The sequence below is a fragment of the Caretta caretta genome, chromosome 1, assembly GCF_965140235.1.
Source record: "Caretta caretta isolate rCarCar2 chromosome 1, rCarCar1.hap1, whole genome shotgun sequence".
Lineage (NCBI taxonomy): Eukaryota > Metazoa > Chordata > Testudines > Cheloniidae > Caretta > Caretta caretta.
In genome coordinates this window covers 332,502,406-332,530,134 of record NC_134206.1, presented here as the reverse complement: position 1 = coordinate 332,530,134, position 27,729 = coordinate 332,502,406, and the positions used below count along the sequence as shown (strand labels likewise).

The window sequence follows — 27,729 nt, the reverse complement described above, 5'->3', positions numbered from 1 at the left end:
ATGGGTGTGAGATCTGAGTCTTTTGAATAGCACTGTCCTTTGAGGTCATGAATTGAGGCCTAGTGCCTCCTGATACCACTGTACAAGGCATAAAGGGCAAAGTGGTCACAACTCTCCCTCAGTTTTCTCACAATTCAAAGCTTGTGTTAGCTGAGGACTCCTAAAAGCAATTGAAGTTGCAGCTCAGGCTGGAGCTTGGGCTCTGAAGCCTAGTGAGTGGAGTGGACTTCAAAGCCCAAGCTGCAACTTCAAAGCGCTATCTACATAGCTATTTTTAGACCACTAGTGCAAGCCCCATTACCTAAGTCTATTGACCTAGTATGAAAGGCTCTCTACGCTGCAGGCTGTGTAAACATGCTCTAAAGCAGAGGTTCTCAACCTTTTTCTTTCCGAGGCCCACCAACATGCTATAAAAACTCCACGGCCCACCTGTCCCACAATATCTGGTTTTTGGCATATAAAAGCCAGGGCAGGAATTAGGGGGTAGCAAGCAGGACAATTGCCTGGGGCTCCATGCCACAGGGGGCCCACAAAGCTACATTGCTCAGGCTTCAGCTTCAGCCCTGGGTGGCAGGGCTCAGGGACTTGGGCTTCAGCCCCATGCAGTGGGGCTTTGGCTTTTTGCCCTGGGCCCCAGCGAGTCTAATGCTGGCCCTTCTTAGAGGCCCCCCTGAAACCGGCTTGTGGGCCCCTACGGGGCCCCAGTCCCGTGGTTAAGAACCACTGCTCTAAAGGTCCTGAAAGTATTCAACACTGCAATTTAAATATTTATCATCACAATTTAATCCTTATTTGAAAATTGTCTTTGCCATGTTTGATATACATGGAGTTATTTGCACCAAAACCAAAGCTTTACAATCAAGTTTGCTGATAAATTATAAAAGACCTATCAAAAACTGCATAGAAAGAAAATTGCTTTGATGTATTTCTGCAAAACTAAAAGGTAAGGTTTTAAACAGATAGGATAAGTAATAACCAAAAAGGACCATCTTAACTTCTGAGATACAGCTTATCAAAATGGGATAAAAAACTTGCTGCTACTACTTTAGATTTATTCAGTGCTCAGAAGCATGTTAGGTACCTTACAGACAACAAAGAAATGTTGCCCTACCTCAGAGAACTTTTTTTTAAATGTAGACATGACAAAACCAGGATGGATGGAAGGATAGATAAAGTTTACGATAAGCTAGAAGTCTACAATGTTATGTGGTTATTTAAATTACTTATGTATCCTGATATATTAAAATTTGTCTCTCTTCAAAACTTGTCCCTGTCCATTTGCATCTAAAAAGATTCTGCTCAGAAGCGAGTTATTTTTAGTACTGATTCAACAAATCTATAAAACCGCTACTGCTTCCTTTAAAACAAAACTAAACAGAAAAAACTAAAATCCTCATGACTTTCCACACTCCTGTTTAACTACTACTGTTTAACCCTTGTGATGCTCCACCCAAAAACTCTAAATTTTATAAAAACAACAAGGAGTCTGGTGGTACCCTAAAGACTAACAGATTTATTTGGGCATAAGCTTTCGTGGGTAAAACACCACTTTTTCAGATGTATCTTATGGAGTTCTGCTTCCTTTTAAAAAAAAGGCTAATCAGGCAACCAATTAGGCACAGCCTAGCTGCATGAGACATTTACATCCAAAGTAAAGGTCAAGAAGAGGAAAAACAACTTAAAAAAAATCTACAAAAAGTATGAATAAGTAATCTAACAAGATGTCAGAAATTTGATAGCCAGATCTTCAGCCTCCTGAGGAACAAACAGAACTGATAATTAGGGGTCAATAACTCACAATTTGTACTACTGTCACTCCCAGAGGTTTCAAATTCCCTGGCTTTGCTAATCAGTTTGCAGATCACTCTACACCTGAGGCTAGATATTCAATAGTGTGGCTTTTTAAATGTTACTGCTGGAAATGTAATTTTCACAGAGTTCGGAAGACAGAGTGGGGAGGATTCATTTCCACCTGCCACAACAGCTACATTTTTTCATGGTTGAACAAAAACAATTCAGTATACTTATAACCTTTTAAAGTATAGAAATGAAATACATTTCCAATGTAGTAAAAGTCTTAAAACTTGGATTTGTCAAATCATACCATGCATTTCCATCAATATAAATACTGAAAGTTTTTTTAAAATGTGGGAACAGACACAATGGACTAGATATTTAGAACAGAAGTGCAGCTGCTGCACAAGAATCACAATTATCCAGTAAATATATTTATATAACGAATGCTACTTTATAGTGAATTAATACTAAGTTTGTTGCTCTTCTCATTACAAGCCATTTCAGTGTACATAAAGCAAGAAAAACACTTATCTCCAGTTCCAAAACAACTTATAAGCTTTAAAGCAAACTTAAAGAACTAATCTATGATTTCTTTTTCAAAGTTCAAAAAAATGGAAACTAAATAGAACATATTATTTTAAGAGGAAAGTCAACTTAGAAACAAAACTCCCACACTTCTGCCAACATATTGTATCTACGATTGCTTCAATTAACACCTAAGATCACATAGCAGATTTATTTCATTACACTTTATTGTGTGCTTTTGACAGTAGTCTAGTTAGTTTGTTTCCTCTGCAGAGTCAGTTAGCTAGTCATATTTCCCCCTTGTTTGTGTGAGCCTTTAATATAGCAACAGAGGAGAAAAACGCTTTAAAAAAAGGGTGACTGTAAAACCACAAGAGTTTACAGGCTGGAATTAGGGGCAAGGTTAGTAATCTACTTGTAAAACACATTTTAAAAATAGTTTAGATTTTAAGTTAAAATTGATCTAAGAACTCTCCCACGGACTTTAAATGAAAAGTTACAATGCTTTGGTAAGCCATCCAATGAATAAGATTTGCATGTGACCTTAGCAAAGTCACAATCATCCAGACCAATTGAAAATTGATGTTCAAGGTCTATTTCTATGTTCAGATACACGTAGAAAAACTTCACTGAATTCAATGGAGGTTGCAATCATTTATCCAAGGGCAAATGTGGTCCATAATTGTTAATGATCCTCATTTTCAAAAGATTGGCCGGCCTAGCAGGGATTAAAAAAATGTTGCTTAAGGTATTAAGTTAAAGTGCAGCTGGACTCCATTCTTTTAAAAATATTTGTTACTAACTCATCAAGAGTGAATAAGAGCCCAATTTTGGTCTTTAAAACTGTAATTCTGGATGGCTAAAGGCCTCTGATTTGACCATTTCTTTCCCCCTGCATTTATACTGGAAGGAAGCCACATATTCCTACTAAGGTATATTTGTATGTCATCAGGGAATGAAGCAGATGGAGCGGCCAAAGTGCCTATTTATTTGTATTACCATAGGAGCCTTAGCGCAGCAAAAGCAGAAGCTATTTCTTCAAAGAGCAGCAGAAGCTTCACGAGACCTAGGATTGGGAAGAGAGAAAGAGTAGGCAGGGAGAAGAGAGGGGGAAGAAAAAAAAAAGTGCATGTGGCCCTTCCCTCAATCCACCTAAAGAATATAGGAGGGAAAAGGAAAGAAGGGAAAGAGAAACCACATCAAGCACCTCAAAGCCAGGTGAGAAAATTGAAGAAGCAACTGTGTCCCCTCATAAGAACAGATTCATTAAAACAAGAAGCAACCATTATAACCATCTAATCTGACCAAGCCAAGAATTTCATCCAGAAATTCCTCCACGTTAATACCCTGTGCTTGAGCTGAAGTATATTATTTTACAAAGACATCTAGTCCTGATTTAAGACTTCAGGTGATGGAAAAGCCACAACCCTTGATAAGCTGTTCCAATTGTTAAGTTACCCAAAGTTAAAAATGTGTGGTTTATCTCCAGCCTGAATTAATCTATTTTAGGATTCTTAGGAAGCCTCTGGTCTTGTCTGCTAGAATAAATAGCCCTTTACAGGTACTAACAAGTGATCAAGTCACCTCTTAACCTTCCCTTTGATAAATTAAATAGATTGAGCTTCCTAAATCTTTCACTGTAAGGTGAGTTTTCCAGACCTTGACTCATTTTTGCAGCTCTCTTCTGAACCCTTTCCAATTTTTCAACATCCTTTTTGAAGTGTGGACACCAGAACTGGACAGACATTCCAATAATGATTTCACCGGTGCTGTTTAGAGGTAATATTAGCTCTCTATTCCTGCTCAATGTTTCCCGGCTTATACATCCAGGTACCCACCAGGGCCCTTAAATCCTCTTCAGAATCACTGCTTTTGAGGATACAGTTTGCCAGTATGCAACAGTCTGGGTTGCAAATTCACCAAGCAATGGGAGAGGAAGCAAGGGAATAAAGCAGGGGTAGCAGACACCCCTACCCAAGAAATGGCAGTCCGGAAAGAAGTGCCAGAGAATTGCAAGGAAAAACGGCCCGAGTAAAATTCTCTGCTCCATTCATTGGTGACTGAAATTCTGCCAACAAGCCCAGCTGGTACGTCCTTCCCACTGGCACCTTTTATCTGCTGCTTCAGTGCAGGGTGCACAAAAGGCCCATTTCAGAGAAGGCAAGGGGGACACAGGTCACTTGTCTTGTCCTTCCTCCAAACAGACTAAGGCCATGTCTACACTAGAGAGCCTACAGCAGCACAAATGTACCGTTGCAGCTGTGCTGCTGTAAGATCTCCCATGTAACTGCTCTATGCCAACGGGAGAGAGCTCTCCCGTCAACATAAACAAACCACACCCAACGAGTGACAGTCTCCCACTGACAAAGCACTGTCCACATCAGCACTTCTGTCGGTGCAACTTATGTCATTCAGAGGTATGCTTTTTTCACACCCCTGAGCAACGTAAGTTATACCAACAAAAGTGCTAGTGTAGACATAGCCTAAAAAGACACCAAGAGGAAAATACCAAGACTTTTACTGAGAGAGATAAGGTGGGTAAGGTAATATCTTTTATTGGACCTACTTCTGTTGGTGAAAGAGAAGCTTTAAAGCTACACAGAGCTCTTCTTCAGGTCTGGGAAAGGTAATCAGAGTATCTCAGCTAAATACAAGGTGAAACAAATTGCTAAGCAAAAAGAGCTAACACATGTTGCAAAGGATCATTCAAGTTAAGTAGGCAATTAACACCTCTGCAGTCATAAGACAAAGGAGGGTTAGTAGGTTAGACTGTTGTAATGAGATCTAAAACCAGTGTCCCTACTGAATCCATGATTTTTACTGTCTAGCAAAGTTATGAATTTAAGCTGTGAGGCTTTGCAAGAAGCCTAGTGGCAGATCTCCAGACAACAGTGGGCAGAACTGAAGATCAGGGCTGCATTTCTCACCATCCTGGCTACTATGGATGTAGAAGCCCTCTACACCAGCATTCCACACAAAGATGGACTACAAGCCATCAAGAACACTATCCCCGATAATGTCACGGCTAACCTGGTGGCTGAACTTTGTGACTTTGTCCTTACCCATAACTATTTCACATTTGGGGACAATGTATACCTTCAGATCAGCGGCACTGCTATGGGTACCCGCATGGCCCCACAGTATGCCAACATTTTTATGGCTGATTTAGAACAACGCTTCCTCAGCTCTCGTCCCCTAAAGCCCCTACTCTACTTGCGCTATATTGATGACATCTTCATCATCTGGACCCATGGAAAAGAAGCCCTTGAGGAATTCCACCATGATTTCAACAATTTCCATCCCACCACCAACCTCAGCCTGGTCCAGTCCACACAAGAGATCCACTTCCTGGACACTACAGTGCTAATAAACAATGGCCACATAAACACCACCCTATACCGGAAACCTACTGACCGCTATTCCTACCTGCATGCCTCCAGCTTTCACCCTGACCACACCACACGATCCATCGTCTACAGCCAAGCTCTGCGATACAACCGCATTTGCTCCAACCCCTCAGACAGAGACAAACACCTACAAGATCTCTGTCAAGCTTTCTTACAACTACAATACCCACCTGCAGAAGTAAAGAAACAGATTGATAGAGCCAGAAGAGTTCCCAGAAGTTACCTACTACAGGACAGGCCTAACAAAGAAAATAACAGAACGCCACTAGCCGTCACCTTCAGCCCCCAACTAAAACCCCTCCAACGCATTATTAAGGATCTACAACCTATCCTAAAGGATGACCCAACACTCTCACAAGTCTTGGGAGACAGGCCAGTCCTTGCCTACAGACAGCCCCGCAACCTGAAGCAAATACTCACCAACAACCACATACCGCACAACAGAACCACTAACCCAGGAACTTATCCTTGCAACAAAGCCCGTTGCCAATTGTGCCCACATATCTATTCAGGGGACACCATCACAGGGCCTAATAACATCAGCCACACTATCAGAGGCTCGTTCACCCGCACATCCACCAATGTGATATATGCCATCATGTGCCAGCAATGCCCCTCTGCCATGTACATTGGTCAAACTGGACAGTCTCTACGTAAAAGAATAAATGGACACAAATCAGATGTCAAGAATTATAACATTCATAAACCAGTCGGAGAACACTTCAATCTCTCTGGTCACGCAATCACAGACATGAAGGTCGCTATCTTAAAACAAAAAAACTTCAAATCCAGACTCCAGCGAGAAACTGCTGAATTGGAATTCATTTGCAAATTGGATACGATTAATTTAGGCTTAAATAGAGACTGGGAGTGGCTAAGTCATTATGCAAGGTAGCCTGTTTCCTCTTGTTTTTTCCTACGCCCCCCCCCAGATGTTCTGGTTTAACTTGGATTTAAACTTGGAGAGTGGTCAGTTTAGATGAGCTATTACCAGCAGGAGAGTGAGTTTGTGTGTGTATGGGGGTGGGGGGGATGTGAGAAAACCTGGATTTATGCCGGAAATAGCCCGACTTGATTATGTAAAGAGTTGTCACTTTGGATGGGCTAGCACCAGCAGGAGAGTGAATTTGTGTGTGGGGGTGGAGGGTGAGAAAACCTGGATTTGTGCTGGAAATGGCCCACCTGATGATCACTTTATTACCAGCAGGACAGTGGGGTGGGAGGAGGTATTGTTTCATGATCTCTGTGTGTATATAAAGTCTGCTGCAGTTTCCACAGTATACATCTGATGAAGTGAGCTGTAGCTCACGAAAGCTCATGCTCAAATAAATTGGTTAGTCTCTAAGGTGCCACAAGTACTCCTTTTCTTTTTCTCAGCAATGGGTCTGCTGAAACCTTGTCTAATACACCCCATATCACTTCTACCCGCAAAGTTCAGTGCTAACTCAGAGCAGGGGGCTCCACCTTGCCATCCCTTGCCTGCCATATTCTTGTGTGAATAAGGGTGCTTCTTCCCTCAAAAAATTGGAGAGGTAGCAAGGTGGGAAAGAGTGGATGGTTCTCTCACTCCACTCTGCCACATAATCTTGTGAGAACTGGAGATCAGTCTTCTCAATCTTAGATTTTTTTTTTTTTTTGTTAAACACACACACGCTCACCAGCTGCCAACTCCTATACAAACAATTCTGAAGTGTGGTTCAGGTGGTCTTTTCTCCTTACTCTCACCTCAGAGTCTCTTTGACTGCTGCTCATTGAAGTAACAGCTGCAGCATCTCCTGCCAGAAAAAGCTGCTGCTGCAGCTGGCTCCTGTCTAATGGGAATGTATGAACTTACATATCCAAAAAACCTTTCATGTCAAAGATATATGCTGGCCATATGTTCACACTGATCTTCACTGTTATAAGTGATATCTGTGAACAGATTTATGATTAAAAAATTAAATTACTTGTGGAATTTCCTGTAAAGATTGCATCCTACTTAGTCACACTTCATTCTGGTGGACTCTTGAGTAGCATAAGGAATGCTCAGAATATTTTAAAATTTCTGCAACTCTGTTGGGAGTTACTCATACAAGTACCAAGAGAAGCAAGAACGTTACAGCCTTCCATTCACCAAACCCTCTAAAGTACAGTTCTATTTTAAAAGATAACTATAAGTAAATAAAGTTGCACTTACTCAAACCTGATCTGTGTGCACATGCATGCGCAATCATAACTGCTGAGTGACAAAAAATAAGATTTTACTACTATTTATTCCTGCTATGTTTTGCAGAACAAGCCCAGGTCTTGGAGAGCTAACTAGAGTTTTTTCCAGCTCATGTGTCAACAGCATGTGTAACCAAGATCCCTTTGCAGCGCCACCAGAGCCTCCCCATTGACTTCAAATTATGTGCTCAGTTACATTGGTGAAAGTCATTGATAGCCCCCAAATATATAAACAACTGACTGAATTATCATATTCCTTTCCTGCATGGGTGCAGAAGAGAAATTTGGGGAAGGGGGTCCAAAAGTGGCAATAATAAAGGAAGGTTACTTACCCTTAACTGGAGCTGTTTCAGATATGTGGTCGCTATGGGCATTCACTGTGAGTGCCCACATGTGCCAGGGAGCAAAAAATTTTCAATAGTCTGCATTGGTCTGTGCCTGTACCCGTGCCCTTCGTCTCCTCATGCTCTCAACTGACGGCATAAGGGGCAGTGTCGACTGATTGCCTCTGTAGCATCTACTCTACTTCAAATCAGAAGATAATGCAAACTAAGGGGAAGGAGGGAGGACATGAATACCCATAGGGACCATACATCTCAAAGAAGAAACAGTTACTAACCTTTCGGTAACTACTGTTCTTCGATATGTGTTGCTCATGTCCATTCCAATGTAGATGTACATGCGCCATGTGCAGTGTTGCTGGAAGTTTTCCCCCAGTGTTATCTGTCGGGTCAACTCTGGCGCCATCAGGGTGCGGTATATAGGCACTCAACAACATGCTGCCCCTTCAGTTTCTTCTTGCCGGCAATTCCGACAGAGGGATAGGTGGGCAGGTTTTGGAATGGACATGAGTAATACATCTCGAAGAACAACAGACACAGAAAGGTTAGTAACTGTTTTTTCTTCAAGTGCTTGCTCATGTTTATTCCCATATAGGTGATTCCCAATCAATCAGTTAGGTGCTGGGATCGGAGTTTTGCTGAGACAGACTGGAGGACCACTTGACCGAAGGCTGCATCATCTCTGGATTGTTGAGTGATAGAAGAGTGCGTGGTGAATGTGTGAATGTATGAGATCGCTGCCTTGCAAGCATCCAGGATTGGGACCTGTGCCACGAATACTGCTGAAGCAGCTTGCGATCTTGTGGAGTATGCTGTCAAGCAAGGAGGTGACACCTCTGCCAAGTCGTAGTGTGTGTGGATGCAGGATGTGATCCCCAGGATAGATTCAGCCGATGGCAACATGCCCCTTGCTCTAATGGGGCCCTCCCGTCTTGACAACAGCAGATTGAGGTCCCAAAACTTTAAGCCGTTCCTTGATGTGTTGATGGGGAAGTCTTTCAGAACGTTTATGATTGACATGATGACTCTGAAATGGTCTTCCAGAAGGGAGGTTCTGGCCTAGTTCAAGTTGAGAACTGCTCCTATGAATTCTATCTTCTGAACCAGCAAGAGAGTTGACCTTTTTGCATTTATCAGAAGACCCAGATCCTGGAAGGTGGACTGTATGAGTTCTGTGTGTGCTTTTATCAGGTCCCTGGACCAGCCTTTGCCCAGCCAGCCGTCCAGGTATGGGTAAACCTGCACAACTCCTCCGGAGGAAGGCCACCACGACTACCAGGCACTTCTTGAATACTCGTGGGTTTTAGACAGTCCAGCAAGTAACACCATGAACTGATAATCATAGTTATTTACCATGAATCGGAGGTAAGCCCTTTTTCAAGGAAACAGGAAAATGTGGAAATATGCGTCCTTCAAGTCGAGGGCAGCATACCAATCCCCTGGATCTAGAGAGTGGATGATAAAGGCCAGGGAGACCACGCGGAACTTCAGCTTCTTCATAAGCTTGTTCAGGCTTCCGAGATCCCCGTTGGCCTTCGGGATCAGGAAGTGAGTAAAACCCTTTGCCTCTTAATTTCATAGGAACCTCCTCCATGGCTCCTGTCCTGAGGAGTGATTGCACCTCCTGGGCCAGAAGTCTCTTGTGAGAAGGGTCCCTGAAGGTTGGGGAGGGAGGGTGGGACGGAGTGGAAAAAATTAATTGCAGGGTGTATCCCACTTCCACTGGGCAAATGGTTCACAAACATAGGGGCAAGATCCAGACTTTGGTCTGGTACGCTGTCCTCTGGTGTACCCTCAAAAGATCTGCTTAGAACCCGTCAATTGTTTCCCAGGCGCAGACGTAGAGGCTGCTGAGGTGTGCGGCGTATGCCTCCTCCGGAAGCCCTTGCTCCTCCACTGGCTGATGTCCTGCCTCTGCTGGTGTTGCAGCGGGTAAAATTGGACCACAGGTTGGGACTTGTACTGTTTGCGCATTGGGGCTGAGGTGTGAAGGCCCAACAACTCTAGAGTGGCCCTTGAATTTTTTAGACAGTGAAGCCAAGTGTCTGTTTGTTTGGAAAAGAGGGAATTCCCCTCGAATGGAAGGTCCTGAATTGTTTGTTGTATCTCGTGGGGCAGTGCAGAGAACTGAAGCCAAGAGCTCCACCTCATGACCATCTGTGTGGCCATGGTTCTAGCTGCAGCATCCTAGGCCTCCTGAAGGGATGCTTTGGCCACAGTCTTACTCTCCTCTACTAGGGCCACAAATTCAGATAAGAGTTCCTTAAATGTTATCGCTGACCAGGAATTAAAATCATAGCAGCCTAGGTCCTGGTGGTTTGATATCCTAAGCTGGAGGCCCCCTGTCAAGAAGGCTCCTCACCACCTCATTTGCCTCTGGTGTCGATGGCAGGGCCAGGGCTGTATCTCCTCTGTGGCTCACCCTCTTGAAGACCCCTCTCTGGGGCCAGAGTCACTGGTACCGATTGTTCTGTAGATGTTTGGAGAGTGGCCCAGCACAGGTCTCAGTCGCTCCATGGTCCCCTGTCGAGTATAACTTCCTGCCCAATAAATCCAGTTTCCTGGCCTCTCGCTTTCAGCGATGGGCCTTGCTGCCCTGGTCTCTCCCATTCGTTCGCAGCAGCAACGACTAGAGATCCTGGAGGGGGATGAGTGTATAGATACTCACCCCTTGGAGGATTACAAAGTACTTTCTTTCCACATACTTTGCTGTGAGCTGGAGGGCTGCGGGGGGTTGCCACAGAGCCCTCATAGATTGCAAGATGGCTTCATTTGAGGGCAGGGCCACTCTTGCCGGTCACAACAGTGCTAATATGTCCACCAGGGCAGGAGCTGACTCTGCGATCTCTACCTGTATGTCCAGGTTCTGGGCCACATGATGCAAAAGCTCTTGGTGAGCCTTATAATCATCTTGAATGGGTGCTATGGTCATCCCTGCCACTGCCTTATCCAGGGAAGATGACAATGAGGCTTGGACTGACACCAGGTCTTGCATGTCCTCTGTTGTTGGAGAGTCCCCCACAGGGTATACTGTGCTTCAGCCACCTCGGCACCCAGAACCGAACCCCTTTCTGAAGGGAATAGCAGGGGAGCTCTCACTTTTGGGGGCACTGAGTGAGAACCTTGGAATGGATGAACCGTCCAAGGGGTCCACATCAGCCACAGGAGTGGCATTTGCCATTGGGTCGGTGGCCAGGCTGATGGGATGAGCCCTTGTGCCATGGCTGTGGAATGCCCATAGTCGACTCAATGTGTGCTCCCTCAGGAGGCGTACAATTCAGCCTCTGACTTGGAGCTAGAGGACCCACTCCTGGGTGACTATGGCAGCGTGGTGCCCATCAGTGCCAGGTAGCGGTGCTGCAATGTGAGCAGTCGAGCCCTGCGAGGAGGGACGTGATGGCAGGGTGTCGCGCCATCATTGCTGGCTTGCCCAGTACTAGCACTTGTCTCTGAGGCACTGGGTCCTGCGGTGCTAGGACTGTTCCTGGTAGTCCCTGACTAGGGGGAGATGGCAGTGCTGGGAGGGCAAGAAGGCTCCTCACCACCTCACTTGAAGACCCCTCTCTGGGGCCAGAGTCACTGGTACCGATTGTTCTGTAGAGAGTGGCCCAGCACCGGTCTCAGTCGCTCCATGGCCTTAAGGCTTTGTTGAGAGCGCCCCCAGTCCAACTTATTCAGCTTCTTTTTAGGCACCAGTGATGGGGAACAGTACTGCACAGCTGATGTTGCCTTCTTACTAGCCAGAGAGGTATGTCAGTACCAGGTAGTAGAAGGTGACAGGGAACCCATACCATGCTGAGTCCCTCTTAAAGAGGTCAGGGCACTCCCAACTGAGGAAGTACTCGCTGTCAAATTGGGTTGCCCTAACCCTCCCTCTTAAGTCACGAAGAACCTCCTCCCTGGCTTCCACTCAGAGAAAGGCTTGCATCTCCTGAGCCAGAAGTTGCTCATGAGAAGGAAAGCATGGGGGAGGGGAGTGGAAATAAACAGAAGCATATAACCCCTTTCCACAGAGTTCATCACAAAGTGGTCTGTGGTGATAAGAGACCATGCCATGTTAATGAGGGACAAGTGGCCCGAAAACTAAAGAGGGACATGATCTAATGACATGGGAATTGGTATAATGCCCAAGGAATCCCATCGAAAGATCTGTTTGGCTGGCCCCGACCTGGGCAGCCCCCGTAGGGATAATGAGGCAGATGGGGGCAGCTGCCTACATTTAAAATCCGTTTCATTTCTTTTGCAGTGATGGAATGATGTTTCTGGAGTGACGGAACTAAGAAACAGGTGGAGTGCTGGGGCCTGAAGTGTTTCCTCAAAGACCCAGGGACTTGAGGGTGGCTGTGGAGTCTTTCAGATCATGGAGCTTTGCATTTGTTTGCTCTGAGAAGTGCCAAGTGCCTTCGAACAGAAGGTCCTGAATGGACTGCTGGACCTCCACTGGCACTCCTGAAGAGTGGAGCCAAGAACATTTGCGCATGACCACCGCAGAAGCCACAGATCTAGTCGCCAAGTCTTTTGCGTCCAGGGCAACCTGCAGGGAAGTCCTTGCTACAGACTTACACTCTTCTACCAGAGCAGAGAACTCCTGCCTGGATCCTGGGGAATTGAGTCCTTGAATTTTAACATCGAGTCCCAGACGTTAAAGTCACACCTCCCCAGCAACACCTGCTGGTCGGAACTGCGGAGCTGCAGACCCTATAGAATAAACACCTTTGTCCTGAAAAGGTCTAGTCTCTGAGTCTTTCACTTTGGGGGTTGTTGCTTGTTGCCCTTGTCTCTCTCTCTCGTTGGCCGCCGAGACCACCAGAGGCCTGAGAGAGGAATGGGAGTACAAATAATCATACCCTGGAGCGGGAACAAAATACTTCTTTTCAGCTCTGAGGTGGGAGGCAGGGAGGATGGGGTTTGCCACGGGGCTTTAAAACTGTCTCTGATGGCCTCACTGAGAGAAAGAGCCTCCTTCGATGGGGCTGCTGCGCTCAAAATATCAGCCAGGTTGTGGGAGGACCTCTAGCTATCTGCACTTTCAGTGCAAGATCCAAGGCCACTCTTTTTAACAGCTCCTGGTGAGCTTTGAAGTCATCGTGGGGAGGTGACACGCTCACCCAACACTACCTCATCCAGGGAGGACGATGAGGACGCCTGCACTGGCAGGTGGTCCTCCTCTTCTCCTTCTGCACCGATCCAATCCTGAGGGTCTAGGTTCTGAGGATCGGTACTAAACTTGGTATCAGAGTCCAGATTGGGTGTTGCTCGATGGGATGGAAATGCTTTCTCTCTCAGACCACCGAGCATGAGCGCCTGGAATCAGGGGAAAATCCCCTGGGATCGAAAATGGCCATTGCATCTGCATAGGCCAGTGCCCACTGTGCCAAGGACTTCGGGGTAGCCCTACATCTGGATCCACAACCTGATAAGCTGACTGGGGTGGTACTGGGAACAGTTCCTTGGCTGGGAATACAATTCCACTCTGAGTCAAATGACTAGCCTTCCTTCAGGTCCCACAGAGGGGCAGTACTATTTGGTGCCTGGGAACGGTGCTGAGGCGAGGAGACCTGCGCTGACACCAGCAGGGACGGTTTCCCTCTTGATGGTACCAAACGGGAGCTTGGGGCAACTTGCTGCCTTCTGCTCACTGGCACCAACGTCGCCAATTCTTGTACTGCCAGCGACAGTGGTACCGAAAGTACCAACAAGTCCCTGGCTGCAACAAATGCCTCTGGGGTTGACAGCAACACGACTCTGCTGGTGCCACAATGTCCCTCTGGTGCAGAAGGTTGATCCGGGACTGGACTCAACAGAGAGGACTGGCCAGACTCAAGTCACACTCCACTGTGCTCCCCGTGGTTGGCTTTCTTCAGAGTCGGGGAACACCCCCTCTCAGCCACCTGCTTATGTTTTTTCTTCAGCATCGGTGATGGGAAATGGTGTCGAGAGACTCCCACAGTGGGAGAAGCACTCCACACCAACACCGAAATACTCAGTGCTGAGTCGACTAGCTCGGCTCCAATGAGGGTCGGCACACCGCCTCCACCAAGATCTTTTGGCCACAGCATCACACTGGGAGCTCATGTTCAGCTGATTATCCATCACCAGCAACAAATCTTTTCCAGAGAATCTCTGCTTTCCAGGAAAGAGTCCTCCATCCTGTAATTGAGGCCTTTATTCTGTGTTTACATTCAACCACATTAAAATGCATATTGTTTGCTTGTGCCCAGTTTACCAAATGATTCCAATTGCTCTGAGTGACGTGTCTTCTTCATTATTTAACACTCCTCCTATTTTTGTGTCATCTGCAAGCTTCATCAGTTATGAGTTTATGTTTTCTTCCAGGTCATTGATAAAAATGGTAAATAGTGTAGGAACAAGAACCGATTCCTGGAGGACCCCATTAGAGAGACCCACTCGAGGCAATTCCCCATTTACAACTACAGTTTGAGACCTATCAGTTAGCCTATTTTAAATCCATTTAATGTGTGCCATGTTAATTTGACATTGCTCTAGTTTTTAAATCAAAATATAGCGCGGTACCAAATTAAACACCTCACAAAGCCTAAGCATATTACATCAACACTATTCCTTTCATCAACCAAACTTATAATCACATCGAAAAATAAAGATCTATTTTCCATAAACCCATGTTGATTTACATACTACACAGACAGTACATGTAACTCTTCCCCGGTATCCTTTTCATGCATTTGCTTGCTGAGAGAAGTAGAAGAGATTCCAAAATGTTTAGTTGCAAAACACCTAATGCACAGAGAGATAACATCTCTTAATAAGACTTGATGCAGAAACGTCTGCTCCTTAGAAGTTTCCTGAACTCTCTTTACAAAGTCTCATTTTTAGTTCATGAAGAAAAAAAATAGATTTGCAAAATTAGTCAGTAAACAAAGCATCATGTTGCAAACTAGGATAGAAATCAGCATTTAGATGTACTATAAAAGATATTTTGGTGGTTTCACTTCACAAATAGTGAATGTTCATAGTCCGTCAGCTCTTCAACTGATTTTCAAGTAGAAGAAAAGCTGATTTTTCAATCACTAGTTCTTCAACATTACACAAAAAGGATTATTTGAAAGAAGTTTATATATGCACATTATTCATGTAAACATGTAAGTTTACATGGGAATTAAATAGGCTTTTCTGGTGCTACATTTTCAATGCTAAATATGCCTCCAAGTAGTTTGTGTTATTTCATTGTACTTGGTCTCTCACTATGAAAGTCATTCCCCCAAGCCCTTCCCTCCGCGTGGACACCCCATCTTCTCTGAAAATAGTTCCAAATGCCAAGAAATAAGTTGTGATAAAAGTAAGTCACAGTTGTTAACGAATATTTAAAACTTTGAATAAAACATGTCACAGGGTTATGTGTACAGCTTGAATACTCACTTAAAATGAAGATCTTTGAAAGTAAAATGAGTTTCCACTATTCCTGTAGTTTTCACTCTAGTCCTGAGAACATCCTGTTGAGTCGGGATGTAACTGGTTTGTGCTATCCTGTCCAGATCATTCAAGTAACTAAAGATAAAATAAACACCGCTTTTAATTATTTTAAAAAAGATAAGAGATTTGCACAGATAACTTTTATAACAGATAAAATATCTTTAACATATCTAAAAATCCTAACAACTATTCAGCACACTCAGTTTAGCTTTCATCATAGACATACGCACGGACAGTATTCTTTGGAGTAAAACAGAGAACCTGCACACTACATTTAAGTCTTACAGGTTATTTACTTCTTTCCTGGATATCTGGCTGGTGAATCTTGCCCATATGCTCAGGGTTTAGCTGATCGCCATATTTGGGGTTCGGAAGGAATTTTCCTCCAGGGCAGATTGGAAGAGGCCCTGGAGGTTTTTCGCCTTCCTCTGTAGCATGGGGCACGGGTCACTTGCTGGAGGATTCTCTGCTCCTTGAAGTCTTTAAACCATGGTTTGCGGACTTCAATAGCTCAGACATAGGTGAGAGGTTTATCGCAGGAGTAGTGGGTGAGATTCTGTGGCCTGCGTTGTGCAGGAGGTCAGACTAGATGATCATGATGGTCCCTTCTGACCTTAATATCTATGAATCTATGAATTTACAAGTTTAAAAATAGAATTTTAAAAAAGTTTGGCAAGCCTTTGCTAGTTAAAAAAATGCATACTGGAAAATATTATTCTAGAAAGAAGAAAATTTAAGCAATTAATTCCATCTTAAATAATTCTTCCTTCTAAGTCTCAGAACGCATATGTGGTTTTCTTCCAATTGGTGCAAGCAATTATAAAGTAGGAAAACATGTAAACAGATAATACATTTCATTATCTTTACACCTGTCTACAGAATTAAAACATTTTAATATGCTGTCCCTTAATGGGAATTAATAAATGTATGAAGAATGTTCCAGCCAAAATACTGAATCAGTTCATGTGACTTAATGCTCTGTGATTCTGTTTATTGACTAGGTGGCTGGTTTGGCGCACTGTACCACAGTAACTTTCTTTCTAGTCAGATAGTCTTGAAAATAAAGCCTTGTGTTTTACTTTGTGAAATTCTTGAGATGCATGCCATCAATTCAGTGCTTTTAATATAGTACATATGGGATTTTTATTCACATTCACTTTGAAAAGGAAGAGAAAAAAGGAACGGCTGCCTATGTGATCAGAAATTATCAACTTCAGGGATATAATTAGGGGTGTTAAGTAAACTGTGCTGTCATTATGAAATTGCAGGAAAGAGAAGAGGAAGTTACTTACCTGAAACTGGAGGTTCTTCGAGATGTGTGCTCCCTATATGTATTCCACTGAGGGTTATGTACATGCGCCAGAGCTTTTCAAAGTAATATTGCTTGGTGGTCCGCACAGGCACCTTTGTATTGCCTTGTGGTTTCGCCCGATTGTGTTCCACTGAGGGTGATTGACAAGAGGGTGCAAGGAAGATGGTGGAACCATAGAACAGAGGACCACTGCACCGAATGAGGCATCTGGCCCCAAATGCACATACTAGAGCATAGTGAGAGGAAAAGGTGTGTACTGAACTCCACGTGGCTGCTACATATACCTGCAAGGGATCTATCGTACAGCATGGCTGTGGTTGATGCCTGTGCTCTCGTGGAATGGGCTTGTATGCCATCTGGTGGGGAGTTCCCTGACAATTGATAGCAACAGTTAATGGACCCTGAGACCCACAGAGATTTTCTGGGTGGAAATGGCATGTCGTCCTTTAATTCTCTCAGCTATGTAGACAAATGGGAATGGCTTCATCCTTTGTAGGTAAAAGGCCAAGGCCCTACACACATGGAGGGAATGAAGTCACTGTTGCTCATTAGAGGCATGTGGTTTTGGAAAGGGGGTAGGCGGAGTATGGGTTGGTTGAGATGGAATTGGGAAACCACTTTTGCCAGAAACTTGGGATGCAGTCACAGTGAGACCTTGTCCTTATCTAATGTGGTGAAAGCGGGGTTTGCCAGCACGGCTCCCAGTTCACCAACCCTCCTCACTGAGGTAATGCCAACAAGGAACATGACCTTTGTGGAGAGGAGAGAGAAAGAGAGCGAGGGCAGGAGGCCAGCGTTTCAAAGGAGAGTTCATTAAAGAGGTAAAGACTAGGTTGAGGTCCAATCAGGGAGTGATAGGCTGAACTGGCAGATATTTACATAAAAGGCCCTTCCAGAATCGCACGGTCTAGGGGTGGGTAAAAATCAAATACCCTTCTACTGGAGGGTGGAAAGCACTAATGGTGACTGCATGCACTCTGACAGAGCTGAGATCGAGTCCTGAGGTTTTCAGGTAGAGGAAATAGTCAAAGCATAGGGATGTCCACAGCTTTGGGGGTAAGATCTTGCTGTTGGGCCCTGGAGGTGAAGCATGTCCATTTGGCCTAGCAGGATTGCCTTGTGGAGTCCTTCTGGCTATTGGAGAAGAGGTCTTGCACTGCCAATGAGCATTCTTGTGCTAATGGAGGTGTCCATTCAAAATCTATGCTGTCAAGTGTAGCTTCCGTGGATCTGGATGCCTGAGTCTCCAATTGTGTTGCCAGCAATTCAGGAAATGTCTGGAGTTGGAGTGGAGGTTGTTTCGACATGTGGAGAAAAAGAAGGAACCAGAACTGACGACACCAGAATGGAGAGATCAGAACGGCTGTCCTGCTGGAGTTTATGGAGGACGCGGGGGAGGGAGGGGTCATAGTTTGTCCGGTCTGATCAATCGACGACTGGAGCGTTGCTTAGTGAGCGAGCACAGGGTCCTTTCCTAGAGGAATACTGGGTGCACTTGGCATTGGTGTGTTATGCAAAAAGATCTCTGATTTGTGTGCCCCAGCGACCAAGGTTGTCTGTGATTATCGTTTTGTGCAACTCCCATTTGTGGTCGGTTGCAAAGGTCTTGCTGAGAGAATCTATGATCGCATTCTGGGTACCAGGCAGGTAGGCTGCTGACAAAAGGATATGATGTGCAATGCACCATTCCCAGAGGAATTGCCTTCATACACAGCGCTGGGGACCTTGTGCCACTTTCTTTATGTAGTATACTATTGTGGTGTTGTCTGACATGACGAGGATGTGGCAATAACAGATAACTGGTAAGAACACGTGACATGCTTTGTGTACTGCTTAAAGTTTGAGTATGTTTATGTGCATTCTGGACTCTCGCATGGATCCAGGTGCCTTGTGATCTCCAATGTAAGTGCCCCAGCCCAGTGGTTCTCAACCAGGGATACACGTACCTCTGGGGGTATGCAGAGATCTTACAGGGGGTACATCAACTCCTCTAGGTATTTGCCTATTTTTACAACAGGCTACATAGAAAGCACTAGCGAAGTCAGTACAAACTAAAATTTCATACAATGACTTGTTTATACTGCTCTATATACAAAACACTGAAATGTAAGTACAATATTTATATTCCAGTAGATTTATTTTATAATTATATGGTAAAAATGAGAAAGTAAGCAATTTTTCAGTAACACACTTGTATTTTTATGTCTGACTTTGCAAGCAAGTAGTTTTTAAGTGAGGTGAAACCTGGGGTACATAAGACAAATCAGACTCCTGAAAAGGATACAGTAGTCTGGAAAGGTTGAGACACTCTACCCCAGCCTGTGAGCAACGCGCCCATTATGAATATCACAGTTGGCAAGGATGGGAGGAAGGCATCCCGGAGCAGACTTGTAGCGAGTCTGTCCACCACCGAAGAGAAGAGATGACATTGGGTGGAACATTAAATAGGGTGTGCATAGATTGGTGCATAGGAGAATAGATTCTTTGCAGCCATAGCTGTAGACAGTGAAGATGCAGGCGGGTGAAGGGTGTGATGTATGTGCACACCGCCATGTGCCCTAGAATGGAAAGGCAGGTCTTGGCAGAGACCAGGCCGTTGAAGGTTATCAGGACTATTTTGTTCAGTAGGCTCTGGAATCTGTCCTGTGGTATATAAGCTCATGCAGAGATCACATCAATGTGAGATCCTACGAATTCCAGGGACTAAGGGTGGCACAAAGTTGATTTTTTGACGTTGATGCTCTCTCTTAGGGAGGAGAGAAGTAGAAGAAGCTGGGACATCAATGCTTGAGCTTCCTCTTTGGACCACACTGCCAAAAGACAGTTATCCAGGTTGGGGAAGACAAGGATTCCCTGACATCATAGGTGAGAAGCTACAACAGAGAAAACCTTTGTAAAAACTTGTGGGGCAGCAGCAAATCTGCATGGGACCCTGTATTGGAAGTGTCGATGCCCCACTTTGAACCTTAGGAACCTTCTGTAGGTCATATGTATGTTGAGAGCCACATGCCTTTTTCCAGTGAGGGAATAATGGCCACAAGTGTGACCATATGGAATTTCGACTTGCAAATCGAATGGTTGAAGGGTCGGAGATCAAAGATTGGTCTCCATCCCGCTATCTTCTTAGTTACCAGGAAATAGTTGGAATAGAACCCTGTGCCACAAAAGACTGCCGAGACTGGCTCTCCTGCTCCTCTCTGCAGGAGGAAGTCCATCTGTAGGGTAAGAATACTGTCATGAAAGGGATCTCTGGGGCGGGAGGCGGATGTGGAGGAGGCCTCATCATAAACTCTGTGCTGTAGTCATGTCGAATGATGTCCAAGACCCACTTGCCCATTGTTATATAACTCTCAAGCTGGTAGAAAGAGTTTGAGATGACCCTCGAAAGGGGTGGAGGGTAAGAGCACTGGTGTGCAGAGTGACTGATGGCTCTCTAGGTGCACTAAAAGACCACTTTTGTGATGACAGTGTGTTGTGCAGAGGTCTGCATTACTGGAACAGGCACACATGCTTGGAGTACCTTAGGGCAGTTCTGATGAGGTTCGTACGTCCACTGGTGGCAGAAGTGTGGAGTTCTATATTGTTGCGCTGATGGTGGGCGATAAAATTTTCTCTTTGGTTCCAGTGTATATATGCCCAAGGATCATAAGGTGACTCTAGAGCAGTGGTGGGCCACCTGCGGCCCGTGGGCTGCATACGGCCCATCAGTATAATCTGATTGCGGGCCGCGAGACATTTTGCTGACATTGATTGTCCGCGGGCACGGCCCCCCACAGCTCACAGTGGCTGCAGTTCACCATTCCGAGACAATGGGAGCTGCAAGAAGCGGTGGCCCGTCCCACCAGGCCACACGTTGCCCACCACTGCCCTAGAGTCTTTTAGTCAGTGTAAGGAATCATCAGTTTTCTGATAGAAGAGGTGTGATTCATTGAAGGAAAGGTCCTCAATAGTGTTTAGCACCTCTCTAGGGAAACCTAAGGATTGTAACCAGGATTCCTTCCTCATGACAATTCCAGTCACCAATACATGCAAGGACGTGTCCGCTGAACCAACTGCAGCCTCAAGTATGGACTTGGTGACAAACTTGTCTTCCTGTACAATTGCTTGGAATCAAGTACAATCCTGATGAGGTAACTTATCTGCAAATTCCTCCATCCAGTCATAGTTTATAAAGCCATTCTTGGCCATCAGTGCCAAGTAGTTAGAGATCTGGAACTGCAGTATAGTTGAGGAGAAGACCGTTCGACCCATGAGGTCAGGTCTCTTACCCTCCCTGTCTGCCGTGATGGAGTGTGGGTATTGTTGTTTGGTCTGCTCCAATACAGCCTGTATTACCAAGAAGTTAGGTGGAGGGTGTGAAAATAAAAGTTCTGGTTGGGGGTGGGGGAGAAGAGGCGTAGTACCTTTTTGCAGCTCCCTTTGGGGTTGGTGCACAAGTGTCCAGGATGTGCCACACAGTGTGTGCTGGTTGAAGAATAGCATCGATTGGTAAGACCACCCTTACCAGTACCAATGTGTGCAGAATGTCTAGTAACCAGTGCTGACAGTCCCATACCTCTTCCAGTTGAATCTCAAAGACAATGGCTATCTCCATAGGAGTTCTTGAAACTGACGATAGTCATCTGGTGGAGAGGAAGGTGTTGATGACACAGCTGCGCCTGGAGATGACGAAAGGAATCTCTTCCAATCTGCCAGTACCGTTGGAGCCGGCCTGATCGGTGCCTCGTCTAACCTCATTTCTGAACCTCTGCCGGACAAGGTGGGACGGTGAAACAGGGGAGTTCTCCTGAGCCGAATGAGACTATTCTGGAGGCATATAATGGGGCCATGAGCTCCAATATGGCCAACCCGGTTGATCCTGCTGCTGTTATACTTGTGCCCAAGGAGACAGATACCAGCTTCTTGGGTAAGGCAAAGGGGTAAACTGCCATGGAGCTGTTGGAACCCTCTGGTAGTTGTGTTTCCTGAATGGAAGCAGCAGACCATGCTGAACATCCAGATTGTCAGATTCAGGAGTCGTAGTCTTGCATGAATGCCAGTGTCAATAGAACAGGATGTGTTAGAGGGGTACGGCTAGCAGGGGGTAGATGTAACGCATGAGATGGAGCCCTCGACAGAGGTGAGTGCATCAAAACACGTGGTGACCTCGCTCCCTCCAGGGTGAACAGTTCTTGAGGGCTGAGAGTGCTTCCGAGTTTCCCCAGAGTCAACAGTATCTGGTCCATTGATGGGACCAGAACCAGTAAAAGCATCTGGGACGCCACCGACAAAAGCAGGAGGGGTATGCAAATCTGGCGCTGGGACCGGCAGATCTGGCAAGTGGTGCAGCCTTTTATCAGTCAGGCGAAACCACAAGGCAATACAAGGGCACATACGCGGACCACTGAGCAAAACCACTCTGAAAAGCTTTGGCTTAGGGCACATGTGGAATATAATAGGGACCATCACTCGAAAAGGAATGACTACTTCCCCAATAAAGCTAGTTACCTAAAATACTGAAGGCATAGAGTCTTTGAGGGATCTTATTAAAAGTAGGAAAATGACCCACAAAAGTGACTTTCCAGTTCTTTTTGTCATGGATGTGCTTTCTTCAGACTTATTTGCTACCTTAAGTTCATCCTGTTTGTCCCTATTCTCGATGACTTGAAGACTCTAGAAAGTTCAAGCTGTCCTCCAGGTTCAGAGCAGATAAAAGCAGGCTGGAGATATGTACAGCAGTGTTTTTCAACAACTGATCCGTAGACCAATGCCGGTCCCCAAGATCTCCCTGACACAGTTTAGGAAGGCAGCAAGCCAGTCCCTGGTATCAAAAAGTTTGAGAAATACTGATCTATAGTATCTCAATGCACTAACGGCATCATGTTTTAGTTCATTATATATGGATTTGAATCGGTCATTTTGTTATATTTTTTAAATTTAAACCAATCATTTAGCCTGTTGTCAAGGTTCCTTCCCCACTCTGAACTCTAGGGTACAGATGTGGGGACCTGCATAAAAGACCTCCTAAGCTTATTTTTACCAGCTTAGGTTAAAAACTTCCCCAAGGTATAAACTTTGCCTTGTCCTTGAAACGTATATTGCCACCACCAAGCGTGTTAAACAAAGAACAGGGAAAGAGCCCACTTGGAGACGTCTTCCCGCAAAATAAACCCCCAAGCCCTACACCCCCTTTCCTGGGGAAGGCTTGATAAAAATCCTCACCAATTTGTACAGGTGAACACAGACCCAAATCCTTGGATCTTAAGAACAATGAAAAATCAATCAGGTTCTGAAAAGAAGAATTTTTAATTAAAGAAAAGATAAAAGAATCACCTCTGTAAAATCAGGATGGTAAATACCTTACAGGGTAATCAGAGTCAAAACATAGAGAATCCCTCTAGGCAAAACCCTAAGTTACAAAGAGACACAAAAACAGGAATATACATTCCATTCAGCACAGCGTATTTTACCAGCCATTAAACAAAAGGAAATCTAACACATTTCTAGCTAGATTACTTACTAACTTAACAGAAGTTTCTAAGGCTGCATTCCTGATCTGTTCCCGGCAAAAGCATCACAGACAGACAGACAGACCAACCGACCCTTTGTTCCCCCCCTCCCCCCCCGACTCCAGCTTTGAGAGTATTTTGTCTCCTCATTGGTCATTTTGGTCAGGTGCCAGCGAGGTTATCTTAGCTTCTTAACCCTTTACAGTGAAAGGGTTCTGCCTCTGGCCAGAAGGGATTTTATAGCACTGTATACAGAAAGGTGGTTACCCTTCCCTTTATTTTTATGACACTTGTGTACTGCTCAGTGTTGGTAATTCATGCTTTAGATATGCTAAAGCCACTCTGCGCCGATCCCTTTACTTTGTACTGCAAAAAAACTAGTAGCAGCAAATTTGAAGATCAATCAGGAACAGAAGATTTATTAAACTTAGAATACGTTCAGATGATTCAGAATCATGATTTACACATCACAAGCCTATAATTACATGATCTTATTACTATTATCCTCCTTCTACCCTATTTTCCATCTGTTTATCCTCTGTTGCTGCATCTAGTCTTAATTAGTTTTAAACTCATTAGGGCAAGAATTATCTCTATCTATGCATCTGTACAGTGCCTAGCACAACAAAGACAAATCCTGATTGGTATTTTTGGGTGCTACCACAATATTAATGTAATGGAACAGAAGCAAAGTTCAATCGACAATGCTGATTTAGAGCCAACAGTCATGGAAGGTTTCAATGTACAGAACAAGTAGCTTTGAGACCACAACTCCTCCCTCAACCCCACACCCCCAGTATATGGGCAGAAATATAACAACTGGCCATATAAAGCAATTGAGAGTACCTGTTTGTTTTTATTTCTCCCATTAACTGCTCTGGGCACTGCTCACAGATTTGACCTGTTAATTCCAGCACAACACTTGGGTTCCCCACCCAATTCCTTTTCTTCGAGTTCAGACTTCTACTTCAGGACTGCTGCAGCTGTCTGATCCCAGAAAAGGGCAACTCTATCTAGGTACTTCTAAGACTCCCATCAGCATAGTATCAGACTGCCTCAAAGAATTTCATCTTACAATCTTTACCATTTTACAGGAGAGGGACAGGCTTGGTTACAGTTCTACACTTACTATGCTGCAGAGTCATTAAGCTGGTATTCTCTGGATCTATTGAAACAGGCTTGAACTCCACTATCTTTCCACAATCTCTTGATAACTCCTGCTAGTTCCGTGGTCATAAATCCTTCCTCTGCTGCTCCAGCTAGTACAAAGAGTTGTCGGGCATCATCCTGTAAGAAACAGGGAAACAGAAAACTTGAAAGGGAAAAAACTAGAGCAGAAATCCATACCATTCCTTTAAGTCAACAGAAGGACGTAAAAGCAACAGCCCAGTCCACAGCAAATGTATGAATTAGTGGAGTAAGGAAATGAGTATGTCTACACAGCCCATCACAGTGACCTCCTGACCCAGGCTGGCAGACTATGTCTCACGGAACTCATGCTACGGTAACCCTCGTGCCTAATAGGGAGGTCTCTTTAAAGAGGTCTATGGGGGTGGGGTAAGAATAAGTTGTGTCTGGGTCCTTTTTATTTATTTATTTTTTTGTAAAGTTGAATTTTCATTTATTAGGCAGACAATACAAAGAGATTCACTTAGATTTCTGACTCTGTTGTGGAGGTGTTGAAGACACAAAGCACAATATTCTGCTCCTCAATAAGGAAAGCTCATTTGATTCTCTCACGGACACATGTAGCACACGTGGAACTGCCATAGGATCTACTAACATGCTTCTTTGTTTTTGACAACTTCATAAGGACTTTAGGGTGCACAGTACGAACACCACGAAGTCTTCCTGGACACATACCACATGCAGACTTTGGTGCCTTGCCAACTTTCTTAGTGTAAAGGTAAACAATCCTGTTACCTAGTGTCCAGGACATCCTGGTCTTGTTAAAGGCTGTGTTGTAGGACAACCTAAGACGGTATGTCAGATGCTGAAACATTTTTTATATCTGGTCTGGGCAGATGCAATCAGATCTCCACACTCAGAAGTTTCTGGAATAGGGTGTGGCAGTTTTGGGAATGCTAAATAGGTTCCCTGTTGCTGAACTCAGACTTCATAAGGGCAAGTAGTCAGGGCAGCTATTTTACAAAAGGCCATGCGCACTGTATGGTTTCGGAGAAGCTGAGCTCCTGGAGCAGAAAGCAGACTGTTTTCCCTAACTCTAAAGCATTTTGCAGCAGTTTTTTTTTTTTTTTTTTTTAAATCTATATACTGAACTAAGTGGTTGATTAATTGTGTAGCTAACTAGTTAACTGAGTTGATTTCAGCAGAGCAGGAGGAAGAGTCTTCATGGATTCCAACTAAAGATTTCTACAAGCAAGTGGTGGGAAGATGTTGCTTTTAACTCAGCAGACTATATAAATTTCGTGATCAAAGACTAATAGAGACTCAAATAAACTAAACCTAAGCATTTGGGAGCTCAGTTTCTTTTAACTGGGATTCTGTGGGGACTGACCTGTTTAGATTTAATTTGTTTTCTTTATTTATGCTTATGAATAAACTGTGAAGATAATGTATGTGGATTATAAAGTAGCCATGTTATGCTATAAATATAAATTTTAACTATGTTTCTTTATCATAAGATTTTATAAAATTGGTACTTAATTAAGTTCATTCCTTTTGTTCTTTTTGAGACTTGAATGTGTGGAGGTTGACCCCGTGCAATCCTTGCTGAAAATCTTTAGAGACTGAATTCTGGGTCTCTTGCTGCTTTTCTATGGGAGCTCGGTTTTTTAAGGCACTGGTAAAGGGCAATGAAGTGAACTCTAGCCCACCCACAGGTTACACTACCACACTAAAAATAGCAGTGTAGACGGCACTTTGAAGTTGCAACTTAGGCTGGAGCTTGGGCTCTAAACCCCACCCCCGTGCCTAGGCTGCAACAGCTACACATCTATTTTTAGCGCAGTAGCACAAGTCTGAGTCTGTCCATCTGACTGTAGAAAATAAAAGCCTATTGTTAATTTAAGTTTTTATATATTGACACACTGGTAGTAAACCAAATATTTGCGTGAAGACACTAAATTTTATTGATAAAGAAATTTTATTTCTCCTTCCATTTCTAGATATGGTGATAATGAAGAGCAGTTCTTGTTTTGAGGGGGTTAAGCATTACATTATCATATTAGAACACCGTGGAATTCATAAGTCATATCATAGTATCACCGGTTAAAAATTTCTTATCTTACACTTATACGGCTCTGACCTTCAATGCACAAAAGTTTAATCACAAGAAAAAAACAAAACCCCTCCTTACATCTTAATTTTCAGATCTGTTTGAAATGACAGTACAGGAATGGCATGTCCCAACATCACAAGAATTGTATGTCCTTGTCTTTTTGCTCTGATTCTCTCACAGGCAAGGCTTGCTTGTTTGCCAGAAACTCAAATATGGGTCCCAGTTCTCCAGGAAACAGGTTGCAGTTCAAATTTTGCCTTCATTTACAAGAGCGAAACTTTCACCGAAGGACAATTAGACTGACAGGTGTAACTGAGGGCAGAATTTGACCACAGCTGTTCTACATTTACCAGTAAATACCAAGATGAAAAAACCCTGCCCCAAGGAGCAGACAATTTCAACAGTGGATTACATAAACAACTGAAATAGTAACAGACACCAAGAAAAGGGAGAAGCAAGAAAGGACATTTGTTAAATACACAGATATTCTCTTCTTTATGAATATATACATCTGAGTAGTTGAAATATTTGTTTTGTTTTGAAGTATAAGCACATTTTTTTAAGAGTGGCAGAGGTGATTTCTCTGGAATGATCTGAATAAAACAGTGGAGCCTTGACAACAGAACTGAGAAAGGTACTATAAGCAAGGGGAGCATGGCAAGAGACAAAGAGACTGCTGCTGCAACAGAAGATGGAAAGTAGGTCTCAATTAGACTGGTATCTTTGATGGAATAGAAAGGGATAGGAGACCTTGGATTCAAAAGGTGACCAGGTTAGAAACAAGAAAAGGAGTACTTGTGGCACCTTAGAGACTAACCAATTTATTTGAGCATGAGCTTTCGTGAGCTCATGCTCAAATAAACTGGTTAGTCTCTAAGGTGCCACAAGTACTCCTTTTCTTTTTGCGAATACAGACTAACACGGCTGTTACTCTGAAACCAGGTTAGAAACGTAGGCAGGG

General features: G+C 44.2%; 1 protein-coding gene across 1 annotated transcript in view; it reads right to left on the bottom strand.

The window, feature by feature from the left end:
- GNAI1 (G protein subunit alpha i1) overlaps window positions 1-27,729 on the bottom strand; it is a 71,697-nt gene that overhangs the window by 6,829 nt on the left and 37,139 nt on the right. Inside the window, exons 4-5 of the mRNA XM_048836487.2 lie at window positions 24,657-24,814; window positions 15,674-15,802 (exon numbers count right to left, since the gene is read on the bottom strand). Coding sequence (XP_048692444.1) covers window positions 15,674-15,802; window positions 24,657-24,814 — 287 coding nt within the window. The remainder of the gene's footprint in view (window positions 1-15,673; window positions 15,803-24,656; window positions 24,815-27,729) is intronic.